Raw genomic sequence first — 27,216 nt, forward strand, 5'->3', positions numbered from 1 at the left:
GACCCTAAGGTTATTTTTTCCGGTGCAGAATAAAAATGGTGAAAGTAAGAAAAGGGCTGATCTAGTAAAGTCCAAACATCAACCCAAACCCAGCAAATGATTAAATAAAAAGAAAAAACAAGTTTATTCGAGCGCGTCTAGGAAATGCACATCCTCGCATGCGCATCATGAACAAGCTGACCAAAGCTGCAATGTGGACAGAAGCCAGGAGATGGCAGCAGAGAGTAACAGAGATCCAAATTCCGTACAACTCCTTTAATATCAAAAGCTTGGCACATATGACACATGTCGGAGAGAAAATAAATCAAATACACCTAACGGAAACTTATTTATTGAGGTCAGGTAGATTTCAAATAGCTTCATTAGTAATCCCACCCCTGCCCCTTATGATCTGCATTTAGCTGATACCGATCAATAGCCACAGGGGGCGGAGAATGAGCGTCTCGCTCTCTAGTGATAACAATGGGGGTGTTTGCTGCCTGTAATTGAATTTCCTAGCGTGCCACAGCTGAAGGCGCACGCCGGCTGTACAGGGAGGGGGCGTATTTACACAACAAATTACCCAGAGGAGGACCGACTTTGCAGACGCTCCAAATGTCAAGAACGTATTATATTTTGGTGTTTTGATATCATTCCTATCAACTTATACATGTATTTATTATATTGTTCTCTAGGTAGGGTTATTTTAACTTGATTACTTTCAATTACTTTTGGATTACTCCAATACCAAATATGCTAATAAAAGACAAAATAAACTAAATATGAATAAAATGATGACTCACAACACGTGGTAAGCTTTCTCTCCTGGCTTTGATCTCTTTGATCTCCGGCAAAACTAACATAAAATGCGTCAGAAACAAAATGAAAATAAATCCAAACAGCTTGCCAACATCATTTTTGCCGTTCCATGTATTCCGTTACTCCCCAAGCCTGCACAAAATTGAGTGATTTTATTCATATTTAGTTTCTTTTGTCTTTTATTAGCATATTTTGTATTGGAGTAATCCAAAAGTAATTGAAAGTAATCAAGTTAAAGTAACCCTACCCAATCCTGCTTAACATATTGTGCAGAAGTCTGGGGCAATAATTACAAAAGTTCACTACAGCCCCTTTTTATCCTCCAAAAACGTGCAATTAGAAGCATACACAGGGTAGGGTATCGAGATCATACTAATATTTTATCCTGCAGTCCAAATTATTAAAATTAGATGATTTAGTAAAAATTTTTACTGCACAACTGCTATTTAAGGTCAACAAAAACATAGTACCAGAAAACATCCATAAATTATTCATTCGGAAAGAGGGAAATTATAACTTAAGGGGCTGTAGTGAATTCATAATCCCAAAGGTGAGAACCACCAGGAAAAGTATGTGTGTGTCTGTGTGAGGAGTCAAGCTTTGGAACAATTTGCAAGATGAGATCAAACGGTGTCCAACTATTCACTTGTTCAGGTTTAGATACAAAGAAACATTCCAGGCGGAATACAGAGATAAGGAGGGTGGGGTATGACTGATACGAGAGATTGGGAATAATGCGTCTATTTAACTTTGTGGTGTTGCTGCTATTCTTATATCATAACTGTTATTATTCATTACAATTGTTGTTATATCATTTGTGTATTTGGTGGGAGAGATGAAGGGGTAGGGAATATAAGCATTTGCTTCTTGCTGCCCCTTTTCGAACATATTATGTAGCGTTGTTTTGTTGTTGAGTTGTTGTTTTTGTTCTGTTTTTATTTTGATGTTTGAATAAAGTTTTCATTCATTCATTCATACATTTGCCCTGTATTTTATTTTTGCTTGTTTCAAATTGTGCTCGGTACCTGATACATAATTTTATGTGGCTAGCGAGAAAATGCAGAGAGATGCACAAGAGAACAATGAGCTGCATCTCATCAAACAATGACTTGTCGTTTTAAGCATCGTCACTGGATGTCACGTAAGCCTGGTGCCACTGGCAAAGCACCTACTAAAGACGCTCTCCTTACTTAACAACATTCGAGTTACGAAAAACGGTAGATAGGAACATTTTTTTCGGGATGTTGAAAAATACTTGGACATTGCTGTAAGTTAGATTTTGTATTGTTCACCTTTTCCGAGTAAAGGACAGTACTGCAGTGGTTCTCTCTGCCACTACCGGCGTGTGGCGCTGTGAGTGCTCACCCAGCATCCACCCCAAAGAGGAAATCCGGCTTCCTCTTCCTAGTTGGTGTGTAAACATACTATACTGTATCTCCAGCGTGCCAAGAACTTTGACATTTTTATTGTTTAGTATCAACAATCAACTGTTTGGAACCTTTATCAAACCATCACTGATTTTTACTTGTAATCCATTACCAGTAATGCTAAAATTTACACAATTATTTCTTGGTGGTGAAATAACACAATGTAAACGAAATTACTTGGCATCAATTCAATTAACTAGCTTAGCTTTAAAACAGTTAAAACTGTTTACAACCTTTCAGAAACCTGATAAAAATATTTTATATTAGGAGTATTAGTTGCTAGTAGATTAGCATTGAAATTTATATTTCAATTTTCAGAGTTCTAATTTTTTTGTATTAGCATTTAAGAGTGTCATTTTTAGGTCGAAAGCAGTTCGCGCACTCAGCCTGCTTTTACCGCAAGTGTCCAACAGATGGCACTAATGCGCAATAAATAAACAGTAGTTTTTCTAGAAATGCATATTTCGTATTTTTTTCTACACTGGATTATTAAACTATGGAAGATTAGAGTTAATTGGTTGCAACGTATAAGAAAATTGACTAAAATCCTGTTTTAGGATTATGAACTTGTAAGTAGAATTGTCATGATTACCAATTTGAATCACCCATGCCCGCTCATTTGGCGCCAGCCGCTTCGGGCTGTCTGATTGGCTCCCTATCCCTATTCAAACCCTGTCCTCTCACTCTCCTGTTGTCAGTCCGTCTGCGAACCTCTGTTGATACAAGGCAAGCCTTTTTGACCCCGACTCTCGCTTGTCTGTTTTTGCTCCCGTTTTTCCACCTGTCCGTTCCTGATCTCCCCGTCTGTCTACGGCTACGGCCTGTTTTTTGATCCCGACAACGTCTGCTCTCCCGTCCCGGCTTACGACCCATTCCTGACTCCGACCATGTTTTTGCTTTCTTGTCTCGGCTATCTACCTGATTTTTCATCCCTGACACCACCATTGCCCGCTACGGAAGATCTAATTCCGTACTCGAATTACTCTCCGATTGCGAGAGCGACTTGTTTTCCGCATCTAGCGAGCACCAGAACGCGGGCGCTGCCCTTCTTCTCTCTTTCTCAATAAACTTGTGAGAAATGTTGCGCAATTGGGTCTACCTTTTGTTCTAGACGTGACAAGAATTGTGCTTAGAATGAGACCTAACTTCTAAATTTGAATGTTGTTAGTGAGTAAATAATCACTTATTTCTTAATTGTGTTAAAAAAATCCATATTAATCTTAAGGAAAATCGCTCTGAAGTTAAATGAAATCCTGGCTTTTGGCACTATAACATTTTGAAAATCAGTTTCCTGGAAAATAATAGCATGCTTGTCATGGAGCAAAAGAATAACCCCTACAGGTCTTAAAATACTCTGATAACCTCAAAGCCAACAGACCTCCCTGGATTAAAGTGCTATTTTCATTATATAAAGAAATATTTCTCCCCTAGAACTCATAAACCAATAAACTGTAGCTTACATTTGTATGCGGTTTGCAGATGGCAGGGAAGCAAAATGTAAATGCACCGCCTCGCATTATTCACATGAGTCGAAATCATATTGAGGGAGAACAAATCTGGTTTGCATTTCTTTCTTCTTGAGTAAAAACATTTGGGTAGTTTTGAGATTCCATACTGTAAGTAATACATGGTAAATATTAGCCTAGAGCTAGCACTGGGATTAGCTGGTATTGAGTGACATCAATTCATACATAAAAGGATTTTGTAATACATTCAAAGGCCAAAAGTAGTAATATTTTAATAAAAAAATAATACTTTTAATTCACCACAAGTCTGTGTTGCATTTTTTAATAATTAAATGGAGAGTTTGTATTATTATTTGACCACTAGATGTTGCTGTGTTGTGTCATGCGACCAAAACAAGTGCTAAACAGCACAAGAATAAAACCTACAGAGATTAAAAGTAACCAAGACGCATCGGTTCACTTGTCATTTTTTTGCCCAGCCTTTTTGAAATTTTTGTGTACCTGTAGCAGCAAGGTGGCGGACAAATATGTCAGCTCGCTTTAAGTGAGACTTATGTCAGGGAAAATACATGCTAAGGGCATTTCCAGCAGCATCCCTGAGCTGAGAACAATACAATAATGAAGCAAAAAGAATACAATATACAAATACCCAGTGTGACGTGTAAATGCCCTCTGTAGCATGTTATATAGAATATCTAAATAGTGCTACACAGAATACATATTGCAATGAAATTCGGTAATATGCATTGTAGGTGGGGTGGTTTAATGTGGGCTTTTACTCTGCCGGGTAGAGTTAAAGAGCCTCATGGCATGAGGAAGAAAAGATCTCTTCAGTCTGTCCGTAGAACAAGACAGTGACAACAGTCTGTCGCCGAAACTGCTCTTCTGTCTGGAGATAATGCTGTGTAGTGGATGCGATAGATTGTCCATGATTGACCGCAGCTTTTCCAGTGCCCGTCTCTCAGCTACTGTTGTTAGGCTGTCCAGCTCTTTGCCCACAACAGAGCTCGCTTTCCTAGCCAGTTTATTGAGACGAGAGGCATCCTTCTTCTTGACGCTGCCTCCCCAACACGCTGTCGCATAGAAGAGGGCGCTTGCCACTACTGTCTCATAGAATATTTTCAGGAGCTTTTTGCAGATGTTGAAAGAGGCCAGCCTTCTGAGGAAGTAAAGTCGGCTTTGCCCTTTCCTACATAGAGCTTCTGTGTTGGCAGTCCAGTCCAGTTTGTTGTCCAGCTGCAAACCCAGGTATTTGTAGGTCTGGACAAATTCTACACATTCTCCTTTGATGGTTACAGGAACCGGGTGAGTTCTGGTTCTCCTGAAGTCCACCACCATCTCCCTGGTCTTGGTGGTGTTCAGGTGCAGGGGGTTTGCGTCGCTCCATCGGACAAAGTCCTGAATCAATTTCCTGTACTCCTCCTCCTGCCCATTTCTGATACATCCCACGATCGCAGTGTCGTCGGCAAACTTTTGCACATGGCAGGACTCAGAGTTGTACTTAAAGTCCGATGTATATAGAGTGAATAGGAACGGAGAGAGCACGGTCCCCTGCGGAGATCCTGTGCTGCTAACCACAGTGTCCGATGTACAGCCCCCCTGTTTCACATACTGGGGTCTGCCTGTCAGGTAGTCAGTAATCCATTCTATAAGGTGTGAGCTAACTCCCATCTCTGTCAGTTTCCTACTCAGTAGCAGAGGCTGTATGGCATTGAAGGCACTGGAGAAGTCCAAGAATGTAATCCTCACAGCCCCCTTAGCCCTATCCAGGTGAGAGAGGGATTGGTGTAACATGTACAGGTATACTATAGCATCCTCCACTCCCACCTTCTCCTGGTAAGCAAATTGCAGTGGGTCGATGGCGTGACGGACCTGTAGCCTCAGGTGGTGCGGCAGCAACCGCTCCATGGTTTTCATCACATGTGATGTCAGGGCGACCGGCCTGAAGTCGTTGAGTTCCTCAGGTCTTGATTTCTTTGGGACTGGGATGATGCAGGATGTTTTCCACAGATGACAGAAGAACTCAAAATGACCTGGAAGAGTTTTTTCTTGAACAAAAATTTCCTTTTAAAGGTTTCAATGTTTGTTAAGATGTTGTATCAACTATATTAAGTGATACCTCTTTCTTTTTGGTGGTCATGAGTTAGAACCCAGGTCAAACTTGACTCCCTTAGTAGTGCCAATCTATAACAAAACTTGAGGGTTAAGTATGAGATTCTTATTTGATTAAAATAGAATAGGAAATAAAATATGAAAAAAATAAACTTTAGAAAGAAAAAAAGTTAATAATACGGCAGTTGGAAGATTTTTTTTCCCATTTTTTAGTGTGTACAGCTTTGCTTATTTAAAGTGTGATTTATTTGGATTAAGTAAGAAAATAGTAATAAAATACAGTTAAAAAAATACACTAATGAAAAAAAACATATCTTAAATAGCAGATAGAACATCATTCCTTTGAGTGTATACATTATTGTCATGATTTGTCAATTGCCCTCACCTGCTCACTCTTTCAGCCCCAGCTACCACTCGTTCACTAATTAGTCCTCCTCCTATTTAAGCACGTCATTCTCATTCACTCCTTGTCAGTCCGTCAGCGAACCTCAGCACATGCAAGACAAGCACTTTTTGACTTTGGCTACCGTCTGTCCCGAACTGTTCCTGTATCCCGTTTGATTCCGTCCCCTGTTTCCTGTTCCAATCTCTGACCACGCTCCGTTCTCCCGGCTACCTTACTTGTTCGGATCTACGACCACGTTCTGTTTGCCTGTCCTGGCTACCTTACTTATTCCAGTCTCGACTACGCTCCGTTCTCCCGTCCCGGCTACCTTACTTGTTCCAATCTCCGACCAAGCTCCGTCTCCCGTCCCAGCTACCCGGTTTACTTCTGATCCCGGACCACGCTTTATTTGCAAGGGGTTCCTGCTCCTCCTGCCCAGCGAGCACCGGACCGCTGTTGTTTTTTCTTCTCACCCTGACTTCCCTGTTCCTTTAATAAAGCATTGTGTGGACCGTTATGCATTTGGTTCCACTGCTTGTTCTGGTTGTGACAATTAGTGCTTATTTTGAAGGGACAAAGTGTATTATTTAGAGGCACTTATTGGTAAAACAAACTCTATTAAATATATATATTTATTCGAGTAATAAGCAAGAATACTATCATAAATAACTATCATATAAACATCCATGATTTAAAACAGTCAAAAGTCGAGGAATTTTATTTTATTTTACATATCATGAGGGTCACCTACAAGAGGCTGACAACGCACCCCACCCCAACAACGCAGACAATTTTTTCTTGCTGCAACAGATTCCCCCCAAAAACACAAAACTTTTGAATAGCTGGGGTAAAAAGAGAAGAAAAATGGTGCAACCTCAGTGGAAATGTTTAAATCTAAGCTTAAGACTCCCTTCTACGCTATAGCATATGAATAACCTATACTTTTCGTGGACAATATCTCTTTATTATTTGTGATTGCAACATCCTTTGCTGTCTGGTAATCCTGGAAGGGGGATACCACATGTGCGGTCCCTTCTTAAGGTTTCCTCATTTTCCTCATGTTGAGGTTTTTTGAGGTTTTCCTTGCCCTCATGTTGGTTCCAGATCAGGGGATGGTGTAATAATTGTCTAAAACAATAGTCTGTGTAATAACCTGTGAAGCCCTTTGAGACTCTTTGTCATTAAGGGCTATACAAATAAAAATTACTTGACTTGACTTTGTGTTGCCACTTTTTGTATTCTTTGTGCTTTGTAGCACTCGTAATCGGTTGCACTACAAAATAAAGTGAAATCTTGTGGGCAAATATAACTCACTAAGTATGATTTTTCTTTTCAAACACAATTTTAAAATTGAGGATTAAATAAATGTCAATAAATAGGTTTTTCTTCCCGCGATAGGTAACTAAGATCTGATTTATAACCTCACAGGCTCAACTGACTGCAGGCTATATATTAAAAAAATCTGGTGAGGATCACATCATCAGCTTGACGCTGATACTTCCTCCCTTTATGTATTGTTATTTATTGTCCGTGACATATGCCGACACTGGCGCTTGCACCGTCAGCACCATCTGCTTCTGCAGGATATCCACTTCTATTAAATGTTTATGATGCTGCCACTGGATTTGTCCAAGAGTGTTGGGTGGATAACCGCACATTAAGTTGACCTTCGAGACGGGAAAAGTTTTTCGGTGTTGGGGCGGGGCTTCCGTCCGGCGGGTACGCTTGAAAATGATGTGGTGCGAGTGGGGGCGGCACTGAGAAAATGTCCTTGTGTTGCGCTTAATGGAGGGTTTTGAACATGGAGCGAGAGGACAAGGTCACAGCTAACAGGCACTCCGCTTCAAAATATATTTACATACACGACCGTTCGAAAGTTTGGGGTTGCTTTACTTGCATTTTTGCAGGTGACACTTAACTATAGCTTCCGATGGAGGAATCTGCCACAATAAACTGTGAAAATTTGGATGCCTGCCTCACTGAGATAAAAGAATGGCTGTCACTCAACTCCTTGCACCTAAACTCTGAAAAGACCGATATGTTAGTCATTGGTCCAGCTAAATGCCGTGACTTGTTCTCAAAAACGGCTCTGAACAGGGACAAATGTAATATCACCCAGAGTGACTCAGTTAAAAATGTAGGTGTCATATTTGAATATTTGACCCCAATCTGTCCTTTAAAACACATGTTAAGAATATTACTAGAACAGCTTCCTTTCGATCTTCACAACATTGCGAAAATTCGCCCTATGCTGACTCAGTCAAATGCGGAGATTATAATTCATGCATTTGTTACCTCGCGTTTCGATTACTGTAATGCACTACTCTCCGGTCTCCCAAAGTCCAAAATCAAGAGCCTTCAGCTGGTACAAAATGCTGCAGCGAGGCTTTTAACTAAGAAAAGAAAGTTTGATCACATTACTCTGATTTTAGCTAAACTGCATTGGCTCCCTGTTAGCTTAAGATGTGATTTTAAGGTTCTGTTGGTTGTATACAAAATCATGCATGGACTTGCGCCCTCATATCTTTCGGATTTAATTTTTCCCTATTCTATAGCATATAAATAGCCTATTTTTTAAAATGACAATATCTGTGTATTATTTGCCCTCATGTAGACTTTAGATCAGGGGAAGTGTCATAATAGTCTGTGGTTTGCAATAATCTGCGGTCTGTGCAGCCCTTTGAGGACTCTGTGATTAAGGGCTATACAAATAAATATGACTTGACTTAACTCTGCTCAACCCAAGAATCATTTTCTTCTTTGGAGAAGAAAGGTTCCAGTCCATAAATCTTATTAAGTCCATGAATGACTATTTTAGCTCCAAATGTATGTTTTAATGCATTATTTACGAAGTTGAATAGAGACCTATTTCCAGAATCCAGCACTCCAGTGTTCTAATTGTACATTGTGTTTGCTAATTGCTTGGATGATTAGAAAACCCTTGTGCGATGATGTTGCCAGAAAACAGTTTATCAAGTTGAAGAAGCTGTACAACTGATCTGACCTTGAGCTAATCCAGAATCTGGAGCATCACACTTAGTGATCAAACCTTTAGTATGGACAGAAAAAAAGAACTTTCATGTGAAAACCAAAAACATTTCTTTTTTCGAAGAAATGAAGGCTATTCCATGGAAGAAGCAGCAGGAAACTGAAAATCTCTCACAACGGGGTGTATTACTCCCTTCAGACAACATCACAAACAGGCTCAAACCAGAGTACAAAGAGTAGTGGTAAGTCCCGCTGCACAATCAAGGCAAGTGGGCAAGTAGACCAGAGTCTCTAGTTTGAGAAATAGATGCTTTACAGGCCATTAACAAGAAATTACGTTAAATAGTACTACAAAACACAAGTATTAACATCTACAGCAAAAGGTGACTCTAAGACGCTGGCCTTCAACGTAGCGTTGCAAAGAAAAAGCCACATCTGAGATTTGCCAAAAAAAGGAAAAGGTTCGTATTGACAAAAGAACATGGAAATTATTTAAAAACAGCAAAGAATAAATAATACTACATTGAAAAAAAAGTATCTTAAAAAGGTGGGGTGGCATTGTTTGGGTGTCCTTAAAATTAAATATTTTAAGTATGTGCCCAGCTGAGTTCAAAGAACCCCTATGACTCTTTTTGCACAGAACCTATCTGCTCTTACTTTCAGCAGAGCTATGTCTGTCAGGACCAGAACGGAAACAGGACCCAATTGCGTTACGTTTCTCACAAGTTTTAGTGAAGGAAAGGGGAAGGACCATGACCCGGTGTTCACTGGACGCGGGAAGCAAGTCGCTCTCGTACTCAGATTGTGATCCGAACACGGAAGTGGATCTTCTGTAGCGAGCGATGGCGGTGTCAGGGATGGAAAAAAGGGTCGGTAGCCGAGAATGGGAGAGCAAGGCGTGGTCGGGGTTGGAAACGAGTCGTAAGCCAGAACAGGAGAGCAGACGTAGTCAGGATCAAAACAGGTCGTAGCCAGAGACAGACGGGAGCAAAAACGGAACAGGTGGGAGTCAGGGTCAAAAAAGGCTTGCCTAGTATACATTGAGGTTTGTAGACGGACTGACTAGAGGGTACTGACAGGAATGGGTTCCAATAGTGACTGGGAGCGAATCAGAACCGGCGGTGGTTGGAGCCAAATGAGTGGGCACAGGTGAGTCACATCAGTAATCATGACACGGAAGACATAAGGGGAGGAAGAATGGGGGAGTGGGGGACGACTGACGAATGACGTCATGCTTGTCCCTGCAGGTTTTTGAAAAACTTCAATTTGTAAGTGCAGTATTAAATTACACTAAGAAAAATGAATAAAGAAGAGTTCATTCGGGAACGTCTAAGAAATTCACAAACTTGTATTATGAATAAGCTGACTAAGGCTGCAATGATGACAGAAGCCAGGAGATGGTGGCAGTGAGTAAGAAAGTTCCAAATTCCCTACAGCTCCATTAACAAAGCCATTTTTTTTGCGGTGTACACCTGAAAACAATATCTTGAATTTTGTCAATCCAAGTCGAGACACGGGGCGGCATTGCCTCAGGAGGTAAAGCGCTCGTTTTGGGATCAAGATGTCACAGGTTCGATTAACGGCTCCTCTGAGTTACATGTCAAAGTGTCCTTGGGCACACTGAATCCCTAATGCCCCCGATAGCAAGTAGTTGCCTTGCATGGTTGACGCTGCTTTTGGTTAGTTAGTGTGTAAAAGGGAAAAGTGTGAAGCGCATTGTAAAGCGCTTTGGGAGGTCTTCATTGACTTGAAAAGCGCGATTTACATTTACTTGCAAAGCCTTTAATCACCGAGTCTCAGAGCCCACAATCAAAACATCCCCTGAAATGAAACACGAGTTTTGCTGTTCTAATTGTGTAAAAGTTTTTCTACTTTGCTGCTTCAGGATCAGGACTTGCTGTGATTGAAAAAATCAGGAGTTCAGCTTTCACCCCCCCTCAGAGTTCTGAGGGAAAGTGTTCGGCCATAGTTTCGTGACCTTAAGCAGTAGCGAGGTCCAGTCTTGCGGCAGGACTACAATCAAAAACACGGCGGCATGTCAACTCTGAACGGCTTTGAAAATGAAGGTTCTTGGAGTGCCCTACTCCAAGGCGGCACTTGAATCCCATTGAAATGCTGTGGCATGACCTTGTAAATACTGCTGGATTAGAGCCATTCCACTTGGAACAATGGTTCGAAATATCTCCACTGAGACTCTTAGAAAAAAGGAGCGAGTCGAGGTTTTTTCGGCCTAATTAACACATCAACTTTCCCCTGAAATAGCATTAAGATAACTGATTTATAATAGTAATTATAATTCTAAGAATTTGCCCATCTGAAGGATGACCTTTCTTGCTTTTTTTATTTGAAACTTTTAATAGAAGATATATAACAAAGTTTCCCTTAAAATGAGAATAATATCTGATGGATGATGATTTTAATTATTTATAACTATATACAATTAAGTTGAGCCAAATTGTTGTTAATTGCCAAATTCATCCATCAATCCATCCATCCATCCATTATCTGCACCGCTTATCCTCAGTAGGGTCACGGGGTGCTGGAGCCCCATCGCAGCCATCCTCGGGCAGTGGGCAGGGGACACCCTGAACCGGTTGCCAGGCAGTTGCAGGGCACGCAGGGACAGACAATTCGCTCGCTCATTCACACCAAGGGACAATTTGGATCGGCCAATTAGCCCGACATGCATGTTTTTGGGATGTGGGAGGAAACCGGAGTGCCCGGAGGAAACCACCCCCGCAAGCACGGGGAGAACATGAAAACTCCACACAGGAAGTTCGATCTCAAGACCTCAGAACTGTGCCGCAGAAGTGCTAACAGGGTTGGGTAGGGTTACTTTAACTTGATTACTTTCAATTACTTTTGGATTACTCCAATACCAAATATGCTAATAAAAGACAAAATAAACTAAATATGAATAAAATTATGACTCACAACACGTGGTAAGCTTTCTCTCCTGGCTTTGATCCCCGGCAAAGCTAACATAAAATGCGACAGAAACGAAATTAAAATAAATCAAAACAGCTTGCCAACATCATTTTTGCCGTTCCATGTATTCTGTTACGCCCCAAGCCTGCACAAAATTTAGTAATTCTATTCATATTTAGTTTCTTTTGTCTTTTATTAGCATATTTGGTATTGGAGTAATCCAAAAGTAATTGAAAGTAATCCAGTTAAAGTAACCCTACCCAACCCTGCGTGCTAACCACTGCCGCCGTGCTGCCCTGGTTATACAATTATATTCCGATATATTTATTGATTTAGAAGTGATACCTTAGTTTTTCTGGGAATTGAATAACTTAGTTAAAAATGTGACACACAAAAAAACAAGTAGAAAATGATTTAGCTAGACGAATCCAAGACTTTTATGCTGCAGATAATAACTCTCAATTCAATACACCCATCATGATGATAAAAGGTTGCAGCTGGTGAGAGTCAAAACGGCAAATCCGGACAAAACAACAACCTTGGGGCACATGCTGGCCGTTTCAACTGCAGCTGCCACCGTTTTGACGGTGCGCCACATTGTGATTTGACGCCACTGGAAAATCCGGCAAGTTCATTTGGATGACGTAATTACCCGTTTTTGTCAGTCACAAAAACTGTTATTCACGATGACTGCTTTCGGAGGCACTCACTTGTAACTGATGGAGCCGTTTAGGCAATCAGAGCTATCGGAAACACGATAAAGCACGTGTACTTTAGGTCCGATAAAATGAATACAAATCCTGTAGGATTAGAAGTTCAGATGGAAGGAGAATTGTCGTGATTAATGATGTGACTCACCTGTGCCCGCTCATTTGCCGCCAACCGCAGCGGGTTCTGATTGGCTCCCTGTCACTATTTGAACCCAGTCCTGTCAGTCCCTTGTTGTCAGTCCGTCTGTGAACCTCAGTGTATACTAGGCAAGCCTTTTTCGAGGGGCGGCAGTGGCTCAGGAGGTAGAGCGCTCATCTTGGGATCAAGAGATCGCAGTTCGAATTCCGGCTCCTCCGTGTTACATGTCGAAGTGTCCTTGGGTAAGACACTGAACCCCTATGCCCCCAATAAGCAGAAAAGCTGTATATAAATGCAGATCATTTAATTTCATTTCATTTCATTTCATGACCCTGACTCCCACCTGTCCCGTTTTTGCTCCCCTCTGTCTCCAGCTACGACCTCTTTTGTCCCCGACTACGTCTACTATCCCCTTCTGGCTTACGACTCGTTTTCGACCCCGACCACGCTTTGCTCTCCCAGTCCCGGCTACCGACCAGTTTTTTCCGTCCCTGACACCGCCATCGCTCACTACGGAAGACCTCGGATGTGGTTCAGGTGAACCTTTTACCTCTAAGGGCTTTGAGGAAGACTTTTGAAATTTGGCGCTGCAAAGCTTTTTTGTGTAGTCCTTTCCTGTTCTCCTTGCCTGTTTAAAATGTATTGTTGTCTCTCCTTATTTGAAGTGTCTACTAAACTTTAAACTTATTAGCACCTTTATTTAAATTCCTTTTGAACACACACAACCACACGAATAGATTTTAAAAAAAGTACAGCTAGTGCAAAACAAAGACATGAGCAAGACCTTGAAAATCCGAGAGTGTAACCTCTATATTAGTTTGTTATGACGCAATGCTTTTGGTCATGGATGCATGTAACTGTTTGACAGGACCGTTATTCTAAAGCTCAAGACTCAGTGTCATCCAATGTCACAAGCACATGCTGGTGGATGATTGCAACGGCACTTGGTTGCGGGGTACATAAAGGGCAACGGAATTCACAATGAGGAGGAAAATGAGGCAGGCAAAAGCTTATTTCGCAAATAAATTGGCAGGGGTCTAAAAATGTTACTGTAGGCAGGGCCAATTAAACATGTGGAAAGAGGCCTGGAGGATTTTGTGCGGGTTCATGGCTGCCGTCTCGACTAATCAAGAGTGCAGAGAACTCAGCCAGGGTGTGCATAATCATTGGCATTAGCGGCAAAGTTTTAGCTGCAAAATAATTGAATTAAGTCAGTGTAAGTCCATTATGAAATAAATTATTAGTTTTCAATGTGGGATATAATTGGAAACATTAATTTCTTTTACAATTGTTCCTTTCTGCAAGACACATGAAAACAGGTCTGAAACCATTATGAATATCGTAAATTCCGGACTATAAGCCGCTACTTTTTTCCCTAACTTTCAACCCTGCGGCTTATTCAGTAATGCGGCCAAGTTATGTAATGTTTCTAACGGCCGCTAGCGGCGCTCGAGTGTTGCTACCATTAACTGCCCTGTCAAAACTATATTATTATTTTAAAAGCTTTGAAAACTCTCTCGGTGTACCGTCTTTCTTTGTAAATATGTGTAACCCATGTATAATATGTATTCGCAACTGTATATTTTTGTAATGTATTTATTTGTATTTATTTTAGACACTTATTCTGATATGTTTTGCACGTGTGAACGAAAAATGAGGGGCGGAACAAACGTGGGGTGCCGAGTTTAAGTGGGGACCACTAAAGAAGAGGGGGTAAAAAGTTGGTTAAAGAAAAAGGAGTTGCGTGAGCAAATGTGTTCATCTGATATATTTTTCCCACCCTTACCTTTGGAAAAATACACTTTTTTCCTTGGATTACTTTCAACGGGACCCGGACTCTGCAGGTCTGCATCCAACCTTAAGTACCGGTATCATTTTCCATTCATTTTGCCGGCTGTGATTTTTGGACTGTAGACTTTAATGAAGAACATTTAATTTCAATCGCGGGACTTGAAGTCGGATTAGGGTTAATTTTGTGTTTGTGTTACATGTTTAAATGTGGGCGCATGCGGCTTATATACAGGTGCGGCTTGTGTATGTTTAAAATCGGTTTACCTCTTAAAATGTGGTGGGTGCGGCTAATAATCAGGTGCGTGCTATAGTCCGGAATTTACGGTACACACATACACAAACACACACATAGTTTATATGTATATAACTTATATAATATAGAAGTGGGGGAGCAAACCCGTACCCCCAAAAATGGCCTGAAGAGGGATGTGTGCTGCCAGGCTGTACTTGCCCAAGACGCACCACGGGAAGTGGTGCCCCGACGGCCCTGGCTCTAAACTTTGGTGCTTCTTTTTTGGCATTTGGTATACCTCCACTATCTAAACCATGCTGTCCATTAACACAAGAAAATATTGCTGGCAAAAATGTCTTTTATAGCAAGAACACTGAACTGAGGAATGAACGATGCATGAACCTATGGTCACCATGGTGATTGCATTCACTCGGGCAACCGCGTTCCTGTGGATGTACATGAAAGGTCATCCCTCTCTGCCCGTGGGACTTTGTCATCTTTTTTTGAAAGAAATAAGCTCAGTTGAGGAGTTAACTGTCTCTTCCTATTTGTCCATATCACACGAATATAACTACACTGCTTCACTATGCTTACTCGCATTATAGAGCAGCTTACACACACTCATTCGCCGCTAAAAGGAAGCAACACTAGGACGTTGGGCTTCCTCGATGTGTGGAAAAAGACCTGATCAAAGCCACTCCTGTCATCTAATTGTGATTTTTCATATGGAAATACTTCTCAGAAGATTGATACTTACCAACGAGCAGGGCCAAGCCTTTTATAATATTTTTTTTTAAATAAAACAAGAAAAATGTATACTTTACGTTATGGCAGACCTGGGCCCTCCGGTCCTTTAGGGCCACATGTCCTGCATGGTTTTTGAGGTTTCTTTCCTTTTACTAAGGCAATACAGATCATCAGCCATCTAGCAGGAGCTTGTTAAGAATCTTTGTGATGGGAATCACCTGTATTGGAACAGGGAAACTCCTAAAATCTGGCAGGACATGCAGCCTTCGAGAACAGGAGGCCTGCGTTATGCCCAGGTCTGTGTTTTAGCATGGAATGAGTTAAGATAAACGATTACCGTAAATTCCGGACTATAAGCCGCTACTTTTCCCCCAAACTTTCAACCCTGCGGCTTATTCAGTGATGCGGCCAATTTATGTAATTTTTCTAACGGCCGCCAGCAGCGCTCGAGTAAAAAGGTAAGATTTAGACCGGTGGAATATATGCGCCGAGGAAGACTGCACCTTCTTGGCTTGTGCATACAGTAAATTAAATTAGCGTAAACATACCCTCATCATGCAAAATGCAAAAAGAAAGGGACATGACTCAGCTTTCAAGCTAAAAGCAATCGAGCAGTCCGATAAAGAAGGAGCGAGCGTGTTGCCAGCGTGTTTTGGAATAAGGGAGCGTGGGACGACGTCTATGTGACGAAGTTTCTTTCCGACACTTAGGAAGACAACTTTGACGGCTTCAGTTCTAAGGAGGAAGATGAGGACGGTTTACCGTGATTTTTACAAGTACGGTATGGTTTTTTTACCAGACCCGTTTACTGTGTTGCGAGCGTGTTGCTAGCGTGTTTTGGAATAAGGGAGCGTGGGACGATGTCTATATGACAGTTGCTTTTCGATGGCTTCAGTTCTAGGGAGGAAGATGAGGACGGTTTACTGTGATTTTTACAAGTACGGTATGTTTTTTTAACAGACCCGTTTAGTGTGTTGCTTGCGTGTTGCTCGCGTGTTGCTACGTGTCACAGGCACCGTTTGGGATGAAAGTTATTATTATTAAAGCTTTGAAAACTCTCTCGGTGTACCGTCTTTCTTTGTAAATATGTGTAACCATGTATAATATGTATTTGCAACTGTATATTTTTGTAATGTCTTTATTTCAGACACTTATTCTGATATGTTTCCCACGGGCAAATAAAAAAGAAGGGGCGAAAAAAAAGCGGGCTGACGGGAAATGGGGACCGGTAAAGGTGAGTGTTTGTGGACGAGGCGGACAATAGTGGATATATATACTTCCCACCCTTACCTTTGGAAATATGCACTTTTTTCCTTGGATTACTTTCAACGGGACCCGGACTCTGCAGGTCTGCATCAAACCTTAAGTACCGGTATTATTTTCCGTTCATTTTGCCGGCTGTGATTTTCTGACTGTGTACTTTTATGAAGGAAACTCAGTTTCAATCGCGGGACTTAGTCAGGTTTGGGTTAATTTTGTGTTTGTGTTACATTTTTTAATATGGGCGCATGCGGCTTATATACAGGTGAGGCTTGTATAAGTAAAAAATCGGTTTTCCTCTTAAAATGTGGTGGGTGCGGCTTATAATCAGGTGCGCTCTATAGTCCGGAATTTACGGTATACTCTCAACCCTCACTAACGTTGCCCTTCTTATTATCCGACATATCTACTTTGCCACAGTCTAATCTCTTCATTATTTAGTACGTTATTTCCTCCTTGCAGTCATTACTGCAGCGCAGTCCTTCTGTCATACAGCTGTCTCAACAAATCCCTTTGAGCCAAGTCAATCTCTGAGCTCTTGAAATGTCTGCTCTGCCCTCCCTCTTCTTTCTGCCCATCAGGCTTGATTCAACAAGTCAGACGTACCGGCTTGAACTTTGAGGTCAACAGACATAAAAGGTGCAATATGACCTGTTATATTTAAAGCTGTGTAACTACCTACTCCATTTGGCTAATTTCAAGTGCTATTTTATTCAAAATAAGAAAATAAAGGGGAACAAAACAGCTGCTAAATATTTTAAATATTGTTTTAGAATTAATGAAGACGATTTTCAGTTACTATTGTTTTTCCCTGGTAGTATTTAAGAGTATCCTTTTAGGTTGTTCCACCTGAACTTTTCTGGAGTGGAAGATCAGATTTTGAGACTGCAAGCTTACATTGAGCAGAAGTCCGGGGCTTGTGGAGAGTTTTGGGACTTACTCACAGAGAAAAGGTACCCTAGTATGAGGAAATGTGCTACCTACTTGACTGCATTATTATTCAGGTGAGTCAGCCTTCTCCCACAATAAGATTATTAGGTCCAAAAAACGTTCTACCATAATTCATGGTCATTTAGAAGCGTGCTCGAAACTGGCTTTCAGCAGCTACCGTCCAGACTGTGCTTTCCTGGCTGATTCCATTCAGTGGAAGGAATAACAGTAAGGTTGTGACAAAAATGTACTGTGTTGATTTGCAAAATATGGGCTTATGCAGTAGTACAAGATACATCAACATTTATGGTACAAATAAACAATAGTCAATGGGCTACATTTGTTAATAAATACGTTTTGCATTTTTATAGTAGTAGGTAGATCATTTTGACATGGCCATTTCATAATTCCCTCACATGCACAGGAGGTTCGTGCATCCATCGTTGTCAGTAAACTCCCCAAATATGTTAACCCACAAAAATATATGTTGTCAGTTTTTTCCCCCTACTACTAGTAACCATTGAAACTAGTAATACCTGTCATGATTACTGATGTGATGGACCTGTGCCCGCTCCTTTGGCGCCAAATGCCTCAGACTGATTGGCTTCCTGTCCCTATTTAAACTCACTCCTTTCTGTCACCTGTTGTCAGTCCGTCTACGAACCTCAGTTTACGCTAGGCAAGCTTTTCGACCCTGACTCACTCCTGTTTTGGCTACCGTCTGTTTCCCGGCACCGACCCATTTTCTGATCTCGGTCACGTTTTTTGCTCTCCTCTCCCGGCTACTGACCTGCTTTTTTCGCTCCCGACACCGCCATCGCTCGCCAGGGAAGTACCACTTCCGTGTTCAGAGCAACCTGCTCCCTGCGACCAGCGATCACCGGGTCTCGTGTGCAATCCTTTCCCTTCTTCCCAATAAAACTGAGAGAAACGTACGCAAGTGGGTCCTTTCTCTGTTCTGGTCTTGACAATATCTATTTCACGTGGGGGAGCAAACACTGTCCTGCCCAACTACGGTCTGGAAAAGGGATGGGCGCTGAAAGGCTGTACTTGCCCAATAGTTGGTGCTCTTACTACTCATGGGTCCAAGTGTGAACTATGAACAACCAAAATCAATTAAATGTAAACCGTCCTTCAACGCCTTCTCAGCCTTGAGAGTCAAATCTAGGCAAGTTTAAAACTGTAATTCCTTTATTTTACTTTATTCCACTTAAGTATTCACTAAATTTCATGTGTTTATATATTTCTATACTGTAAGTGAAGCATCATAAAGACCCAGATATGCATCTTGGACCAAAAGGCAAACAGATATTTAATTGTGCTATTTGGATACAGAGATGATAACAGCAAAATTATATAAAAGAAAGTAAGTTAAGAGGAAAAAAAATGAAATAAATAGTGGGACAAAAAAAACAAATCTTAATCAGAGATACACAGCAGCAACTTTAACAAAAATTTGAGCTGACGTTTTGCATCCTCAGAGCGGGAGCTGAGCTTCGTTCCATCATCGTTCTGGGTCTAATCTAAGTCTGCAACGATTTGAATTATTAAGGGAGGATGTCAAAAAGTGGACTGACTATAAAGTCACTGTGGTGTAAGAGTAATTCAGCAACTCGTGCACCAACAACTGCAAAAAAAACCTAAGAATCTAAACTCAAACTGAAGGTTTGACTGACAACATGATCTCATGCTGAACTTGATATTCTTAAAGCAAGGGTTTTTAATGAGTTCTTGATGTAAGCGGTCACAACATATCCGTGGGCCCGTCGAGGCTGTGATGAGAAAACCAAAACTCATGTATTTTTAATTGGCCAGACTTTGATCCAATGTCTAAATGATATCTTTAAAGGAGAAATTATGTATATGTGTCACGCACAGGTTTTAGAGAGATTCTAGACAAAACCACCAATAATACATCCACCAATGACATAACAGGAGTCTTGAAAAGCAGCATCCTGTTTCTCTCTATGCAATCAAAGCACCTAAACTAGAAGTAATATTTTCTTGAATTGTTTCACTCGGATCGAAGATCATCTCACAATTATACATTTTTAAAGATATTTAAAAAATGCACCGAAATAGAATACAATTTGAAGAACACATGATGTAGGATGTAGATTACTGGCAGTGGCACATGCTTGAGAGTATGTGTGTATTGGCGTTGTTGGCTGCATTGTAATTTGGGACATATTGCCAGTAGTATCACCCTGGGTCACCTGGGTCACTGGGCGTTTCCGCCCACTCTACGGGTGACTAGCCACTGGGTGATCAGCTGGGGCTTGGGTCTATCTTGTCATAAGAGAGTCTGTGTGTTGGGGAGCACACTTGTCATGGGACTATGCCTAAGCTGGCCACATACCTCCTGGCCTGCTACTTGGGGGCCCAGGACAGGTTTTTACTTATGATGAACAGCCATTGGGTGCTTTTTTGTGTGCCTCTGATGCAGCTTTGATGACTGCGCAGGGTTTGACCCCAGATTGCCGGGTCAACCAACAGTTTGGTGGCAGATCCTGCCACAAGGGTTCTCCAGCCCAACACACCAATGTTCCAGCCACAATTTTGTGCTTCAGCTGCTACTTGGCATACCATAGGTGTCTATGCTCAGAATCCCTATCCACAGAGTCCTTCCAAGGTACTATGAGCTAGATTATGAACACCTTTTTCGGTGAAGGGGACCAGAGCACCAAATCCGGTCTCAGGGTGGTTGTGGCAGTCTGTGGAATCACAAGCTGCTGGCCAAGATCAGCCAGCATCCTCCAGTCCCGTGTAGCTGGCCTTGCTCAGTTGGTATGGAGCTGACTTTGGCTATCTTAGCCCCTTCACGGACAAGAGTGCTTGCCTTCTGGTGGTTGAGTGGTTGTGGTGGTAGGGAGTTGGTGGCTGCTTGCTTGTCCTCAATGGTGGACGCAAGGAATTTTAAGACTTGGTTGTGATGCAATGTGTTATGCCCTTGGGTGAGACCGTTTTTTTCACCCTATGATAATGTGTTTGAGGGTGGTGGCATGGGACAAATGGCACACGCCGGGTCTTCATCAAACTGTGTTGCAGGAGCGTCATAAGTTAGCTTTGATAACAAACTCAACGGCCTTGCTTCCATGACCCACGTGTCCTTCCAGGTTATGTTTTTCCTTTCCACAATGTCCCATCTTATCATCTGACCCTGTTTGCCCCGAGAGACTGCATAGAATACTTAATATTACAGCAGACCAACATTAATCCTTTCCGGGGTGGGGACCACAAAGTGAAATTACTTTATAGCAGGGGGTCAAAACCGAAAGTAGTTGGCCATAATTTCCAGTCATTACAGGAAAAATCATTTGAGACAGTTTGTATGAACATCTGACCATTTGATGTAGCTTTACAGTGTGGTGCAACTGAAAACATGTGCTAAAGAGCACAAGGAAAAAAACAAACTATGGAGACTAAAGATGAGAATATGAACATAGAAAATAGCATTCAGTAAATACAACTTACAGAAGGTGTAACATATATACTTGTGATTAACTACCTTGATAAAAAAATATACATGCAAAGGAAATATTCAATTGTATCTAACTTTGGTATGACGTCACACACCGCCTAAAACGCCTGATTCACTCTGGGAAATCTCTCAATATCCTTCTCTCACCTCAAAACATTTTCTCCTCGGATCTTTACAATTCATGTAGGTCACCCTCTTTAACTTCAAAACAGTGAATTTCCCCTAAAAGTGAGGGATACTCATGCCTGTATTTAAGTGTCTTGCACTCCAATTCATAGACATAAGATGCACAAAGAAAAAAATATTTCGTAAAAATTCTGAAGAAAAACACTATTGTTATACCACGGCTTCTTCAACCACAAACAATAATGAACTAAAAAGAAGCTCTCAGACACCAATTCAAACATGTATACTGTGCAAACATGTCCAAGGACACACACAGCAGGCTTGCACAAGCGCGTAGATGCTCCGAAACGTAATCACAATATGAAGCATGCTGCAGACTCACAATCCCTTGACAGACGGCCCAGGTTCCCCTCAGGCGGCAGTGTGTTTCGTTTGTGCCAACTCATTAAGAACCCAGCTGGTTATGAGGCGAGGTCTGGGGATAAGTCCACAGGGCTCCTCAGATGAACATCTGATTGCATTTCCAGTGCTTAATAATTTGCTGCGTAATTTGCGCATGCAACCTTTCATATGAGCACATTTTCTATCCGGTGGAAACATACAAACCACTTGTTTGAAGACGTTTAGAGCGAGCCATGTTTTCCACTTTCATATTTTATTTGTGAGGACTCGGTAGGATGAGGGGTGAAATTCGGTTTGTTGTTAGGATATTAAATCTTATCTCTAATGAGGGGCCACATCGGTTTGTATTGGGTTTCTTTGAGCAACAGATAATGGAACTCAATTAAAAATTAGGCTCATTATAAAGGCCGCTACACATCTATGGTGATTAATGGTTCTTGATTTGACTATCAATCCATCCATCCATTATCTGCACCGCTTATCCTCAGAAAGGTCACGGGGGTGCTGGAGCCCATCCAAGCCATCTTCGGGAAGTGGGCAGAGGACACCCTGAACTGGTTGCCAGCCAATCGCAGGGCAAAAAGGGACAGACAACTCTCTCGCTCATTCACACCTAGGGACAATTTGGACCGGCCAATTAACCTGACATGCATGTTTTTGGAATTTGGGAGGAAACCCACGCAAGTACGGGGAGAACATGCAAACTCCGCACAGGAAGGTTGGTAGCTGGATTTGAACCCATGACCTCAGAACTGTGCCGTACACGCGCTAACCACCGCGCCGCCGTGCTGCCCATTGCTGGTTTGACTATGGAACGACTACCGTAAATTCCCAAACTTGCAACCCTGCGGCTTATTCAGTGATGCGGCCAATTCATGTAATTTTTCTAACAGCCGCCAGCGGCGCTCGAGTTCAAGGCACATGACGCAGCTTACAAGCTAAACGCAATCGAGCAGTCCAATAAAGAAGGGAACAGAGCTACTGCACGCATACTTTACCTTGCGAGCGTGTTGCTAGCGTGTTTTTGAATAAGGGAGCGTGGGACAAAGTCTATATGATAAACTCTCTTGCCCATACTGGGGAAGACGACTTTGATGACGTCGGTTGTAAGGAGGAAGATAAGAACGGTTTACCGTTGTTTCTGCAAGTATGGTGTGTTTTTTTTTAACAGACCGGTTCACTGTGCTGCCAGCTTGTTCCGAGTAGCGTTTTGCTACCCTTCACAGGCACGGTTTGGGATGAAAGTTATAATATTATTATTAAAGCTTTGAAAACTCTCTGGGTGTACCGTCTTTCTTTGTAAGTATGTGTAACCATGTAGAGGATAAGCGGTGCAGCTGATGAGATGAGATGACATGTATAATATGTATTTGCAACTGTATATTTTTGTAATGTATTTATTTGTATTTATTTTGGACACTTATTCTGATAAGTCTTGCACTGACCAATTAAAAAGAAGGGGCGTAACAGACGCGGGGGATCACGGGAAGTGGGGACCGGTAAAGGTGAGTGTTTGTGGACACGGCAGACAATAGTGGATATATATTTTTCCCACCCTTACCTTTGGAAATATACACTTTTTTTCCTTGGATTACTTTTAACGGGACCCGGACTCTGCAGGTCTGCAACCAATGTTAAGTACCGGTATCATTTTCCGTCATTTGCCGGCTGTGGTTTCTGAACTGCGTACTTTATGTTTAGTTAAGATCGCGGGACTCAAAGTAGGGTTTGGGTTAATTTTGTGATCATGTTACATGTTTTAATGTGGGCGCATGCGGCTTATATGCAGGTGTGGCTTGTGTAAGTACAAAAGCGACTATCCCCTTAAAATGTGGTGGGCGCGGCTTATAATCAGGTGCGCTCTGTAGTCCGGAATTTACGGTAATTCAATAAAGTAGACAAACATTGAATGATGGTATGGAATTAATACTGTTTATTTAAATTCATATCAATTATATAAACCTTCAATGTGAAAATAAGCATGTTTCTATTCCCAAAAACTTAAGGAGTAATGTAAATGTAGAGTGGAACAGTGTGGGATAACATAAATAAGTGGAAGGAATTCGGAAAGAATGAAAACAGGACAACCATAATTATTTTATTGGAGTGTATTTCCACCCCTTTTATATTATTATCTAGCCATGATGCTGATATTTATCAGCAAGAATAGCATAGTGTTTTTTGGACTTACTCAGGTTCCATTTGAGTCCAGTAGTGGTTGTTAAGCAGGGTCCCCCAATTGGAATAAGGCTGCACCAATCCCCTTCCAAGCCCGAGTTCACCTGGAGTTTATGGTTTCCCTGCAAACAGAATCCAGACATTTTCTATTTTGATGCATGTGCTCTTATCACGTGTGCGCGTCTTTCTATACACACATAAACCATACAAAAGAAAAAGACTATGACATGTCATGCATTTCTGCAGCTACTACTGCTCTCCCATTGGCACCAGTTCTCTCTGCAGTCAGGTTGAAAAAAGGTTAGTATAATGTTTTGGAGCAGATTAAATTCTATTAATGTCAATGGGAAATTATACTACGACTAAGTCATTATACAAACTAGATCAACGAATCATTTTTTTAAGTTTAAGTCTCTTGAACTCTGTGAAAAAAATGTATTTTAGTGCAGTGTAAGCATTCTGTAGGATAGCTGCCAAGGGTAAAGACCCAAAACACATGAACTGGAAATGGAACTAAAATAAGGGTGAAAGGGTGACCAACAGTGAAGCAGGTGAGGGTGTGGTCTGAGGGGGCTATGGAGGCACTACAAGACTGCTTTGAGTGCACTGATTGGGACATGTTTAAATCGGCTGCCACTTACAACAACAAAATAAATATAGATGAGTACGCCATTTCTGTGTCAGCCTACATCAGTAAATGCGCAGAAGACGTCAGCAATAACAAAACTATATGCACCCGTGCCAATCAGAAGCCCTGGATGACTGCTGAAATACGCAATCAACTAAAAGTACGTAACCTTGCCTTTAGATCTGGTGACAAGGAGGCGCTGTTATCAGCGAGGGCTAACCTGAACCGTGCCATCAGACTAGCAAAGCGAACGTACAGTCAAAAGATTCAGGAACGTTTCCTCAGCACAACCAACACCAGGGATATGTGGAAAGGCATCCAGGCCATCACCAGTTACAAGCCAAACACCACCCCAGTGCAGAACACTAGCATGGACTTTCTGAATGACCTCAACAATTTCTTTGGTAGGTTCGAGGCACAAAACAGCACCCCTGCAGTGAAAGCGGCTCCAAATCAGGACGAAAGAGCACTCCACCTGGACTCATCTGACGTGAGGAAGACCCTGAGAAGGGTCAACACAAGGAAGGCTCCAGGCCCGGACAACATTCCGGGGCGGGTACTTAGGGAGTGCGCTGATCAGCTGGCTTGTGTACTAACAGACATTTTCAACACCTCGCTAGACCAAGCCAAAGTACCATCATGCTTCAAATTTGCCAACATCATCCCAGTGCCAAAGAAAACCCAGATCTTATCACTCAACGATTACCGGCCCGTTGCACTGACTCCTATCATAATGAAGTGCTTCGAGAGACTGGTTAAAGAGCACATCACCTCCAGTCTCCCCTCTTCATTCGACCCCTTTCAGTTTGCCTACAGGACAAACCGCTCCACCAGGGATGCCATCTCCTCTGCGCTTCACCTGAGCCTGACACACCTAGAGGAGAAGAACACCCATGTGCGGATGCTGTTCCTGGACTTCAGTTCAGCATTCAACACCATCATCCCACAACATCTGGTAGACAAAATGGGGCTTCTGGGTTTCAACACCCCCCTGCGGAACTGGCTGCTGGACTTCCTCTGTGACAGACCCCAATCTGTGCGGATAGGTCAGAACAGTTCAGATGTCATCTACCTCAGCACGGGCTCCCCCCAAGGCTGCGTCCTAAGCCCCTTGCTGTTCACCTTGATGACACACGACTGCGTCCCTAGGTCCGCCACAAACCACATCGTGAAGTATGCTGACGACACAACGGTGGTGGGCCTCATCAGGGATGACAACGACCTGGCCTACAGAGAGGAAGTGGAGCAGTTGGTGGGCTGGTGCAAGGACAACAGCCTGGTCCTGAATGTTGACAAGACTAAAGAGATCATTGTCGACTTTAGGAAAAACCAGCCCAACCATGCCCCACTTTGCATCAACAACAAGGCTGTGGAGGTTGTCAGCAGTATCAAGTTCCTAGGGGTGCACATCACAAACAAACTCACCTGGTCCGTGAACACTGCATCTCTGGTTAAGAGGGCACAGCAGCGCCTGTACTTCCTGCGGAGGATGAGGAGAGCCCACCTGCCCCCACCATCCCTCATCACATTCTACAGGGGCACCATAGAGAGTATCCTGACCAGCTGTATCTCTGTGTGGTGTGGAGGCTGCAGCGCTACCGACTGGGGTAGTGTGAGGAGGGTAACGAGGACAGCGGAGAAAATAATCGGGACTACACTTCCCTCCATTCAGGACATTGGCCAGAAGCGCTGCTTATCCCATGCTAAGAACATTACCGGGGACCCCTCTCACCCCCATCATGGACTATTCACTCTGCTAGCCTCTGGGAAGAGGTACTGCAGTGTGCGGTGCAGGACCACCAGGCTCCGCAATAGTCTAGTCCCCCTGGCCATTAGACTGTTAAATGGTCAATCTAACATATAGTTAACTTAAATCTAAACGGCTGCTAATTTGACTTTTGCACTAGTGGCAGTTTTTTTTATAGCTTGCCACTCCTTGCACATTTGATCTCTGCACTATTGTTACTTACAGTGTTATTACTTACAGTGTTATTGTTTACAATATAATGGTACTGTGTACCTGACTTGTTAACCTGACTGCCCATCTTGCACATCTGGTTAGCGTCTCTTCTTGCACTATCGGCACTATGGTAAATAACACAATACAGCTTTATTTATATCTGTACACTGAAGGACACTGAGGGAAACTGTGGGAGTCAGATCCATCGACATTTCGTTCTGTATACACGTGTACTAGAATGACAATAAAGTAGATCTGAATCTGAATCTGAATCTGAAAGGAAAATGAAACCTCGTAAAATGATACAAAATATTTTTGCAACGATTGTTTGTTTTAAGATGCAATAGAATGAACCGTCAATTGAATGCAGTTCACCTTTAATGGTCTCACTACTTCATTGATTTGCATCGTGCGTTGTGTTCTGAATTTTGATTGGCTAAACTTTCTCCTCTTCTTCTTCTTGTGTATCAATAACATTGCAGTTTAACATGTCCTTGGTTCCTTAACTGACTTAAAACCGTACCCCAA

At 42.1% G+C, this 27,216-nt stretch overlaps 1 protein-coding gene across 6 annotated transcripts in view; it reads right to left on the reverse strand.

Moving 5' to 3' along the window:
- tpk1 (thiamin pyrophosphokinase 1) overlaps positions 1 to 27,216 on the reverse strand; it is a 93,407-nt gene that overhangs the window by 13,200 nt on the left and 52,991 nt on the right. For all 6 annotated transcript variants that reach the window (XM_088322391.1, XM_088322390.1, XM_088322392.1 and 3 more), the window contains one exon: positions 24,114 to 24,222. In XM_088322391.1, coding sequence (XP_088178517.1) covers positions 24,114 to 24,222 — 109 coding nt within the window. The remainder of the gene's footprint in view (positions 1 to 24,113; positions 24,223 to 27,216) is intronic.

The sequence above is a fragment of the Urocampus carinirostris genome, chromosome 18, assembly GCF_059441175.1.
Source record: "Urocampus carinirostris isolate Australia breed hairy pipefish chromosome 18, RoL_Ucar_1.0, whole genome shotgun sequence".
Lineage (NCBI taxonomy): Eukaryota > Metazoa > Chordata > Actinopteri > Syngnathiformes > Syngnathidae > Urocampus > Urocampus carinirostris.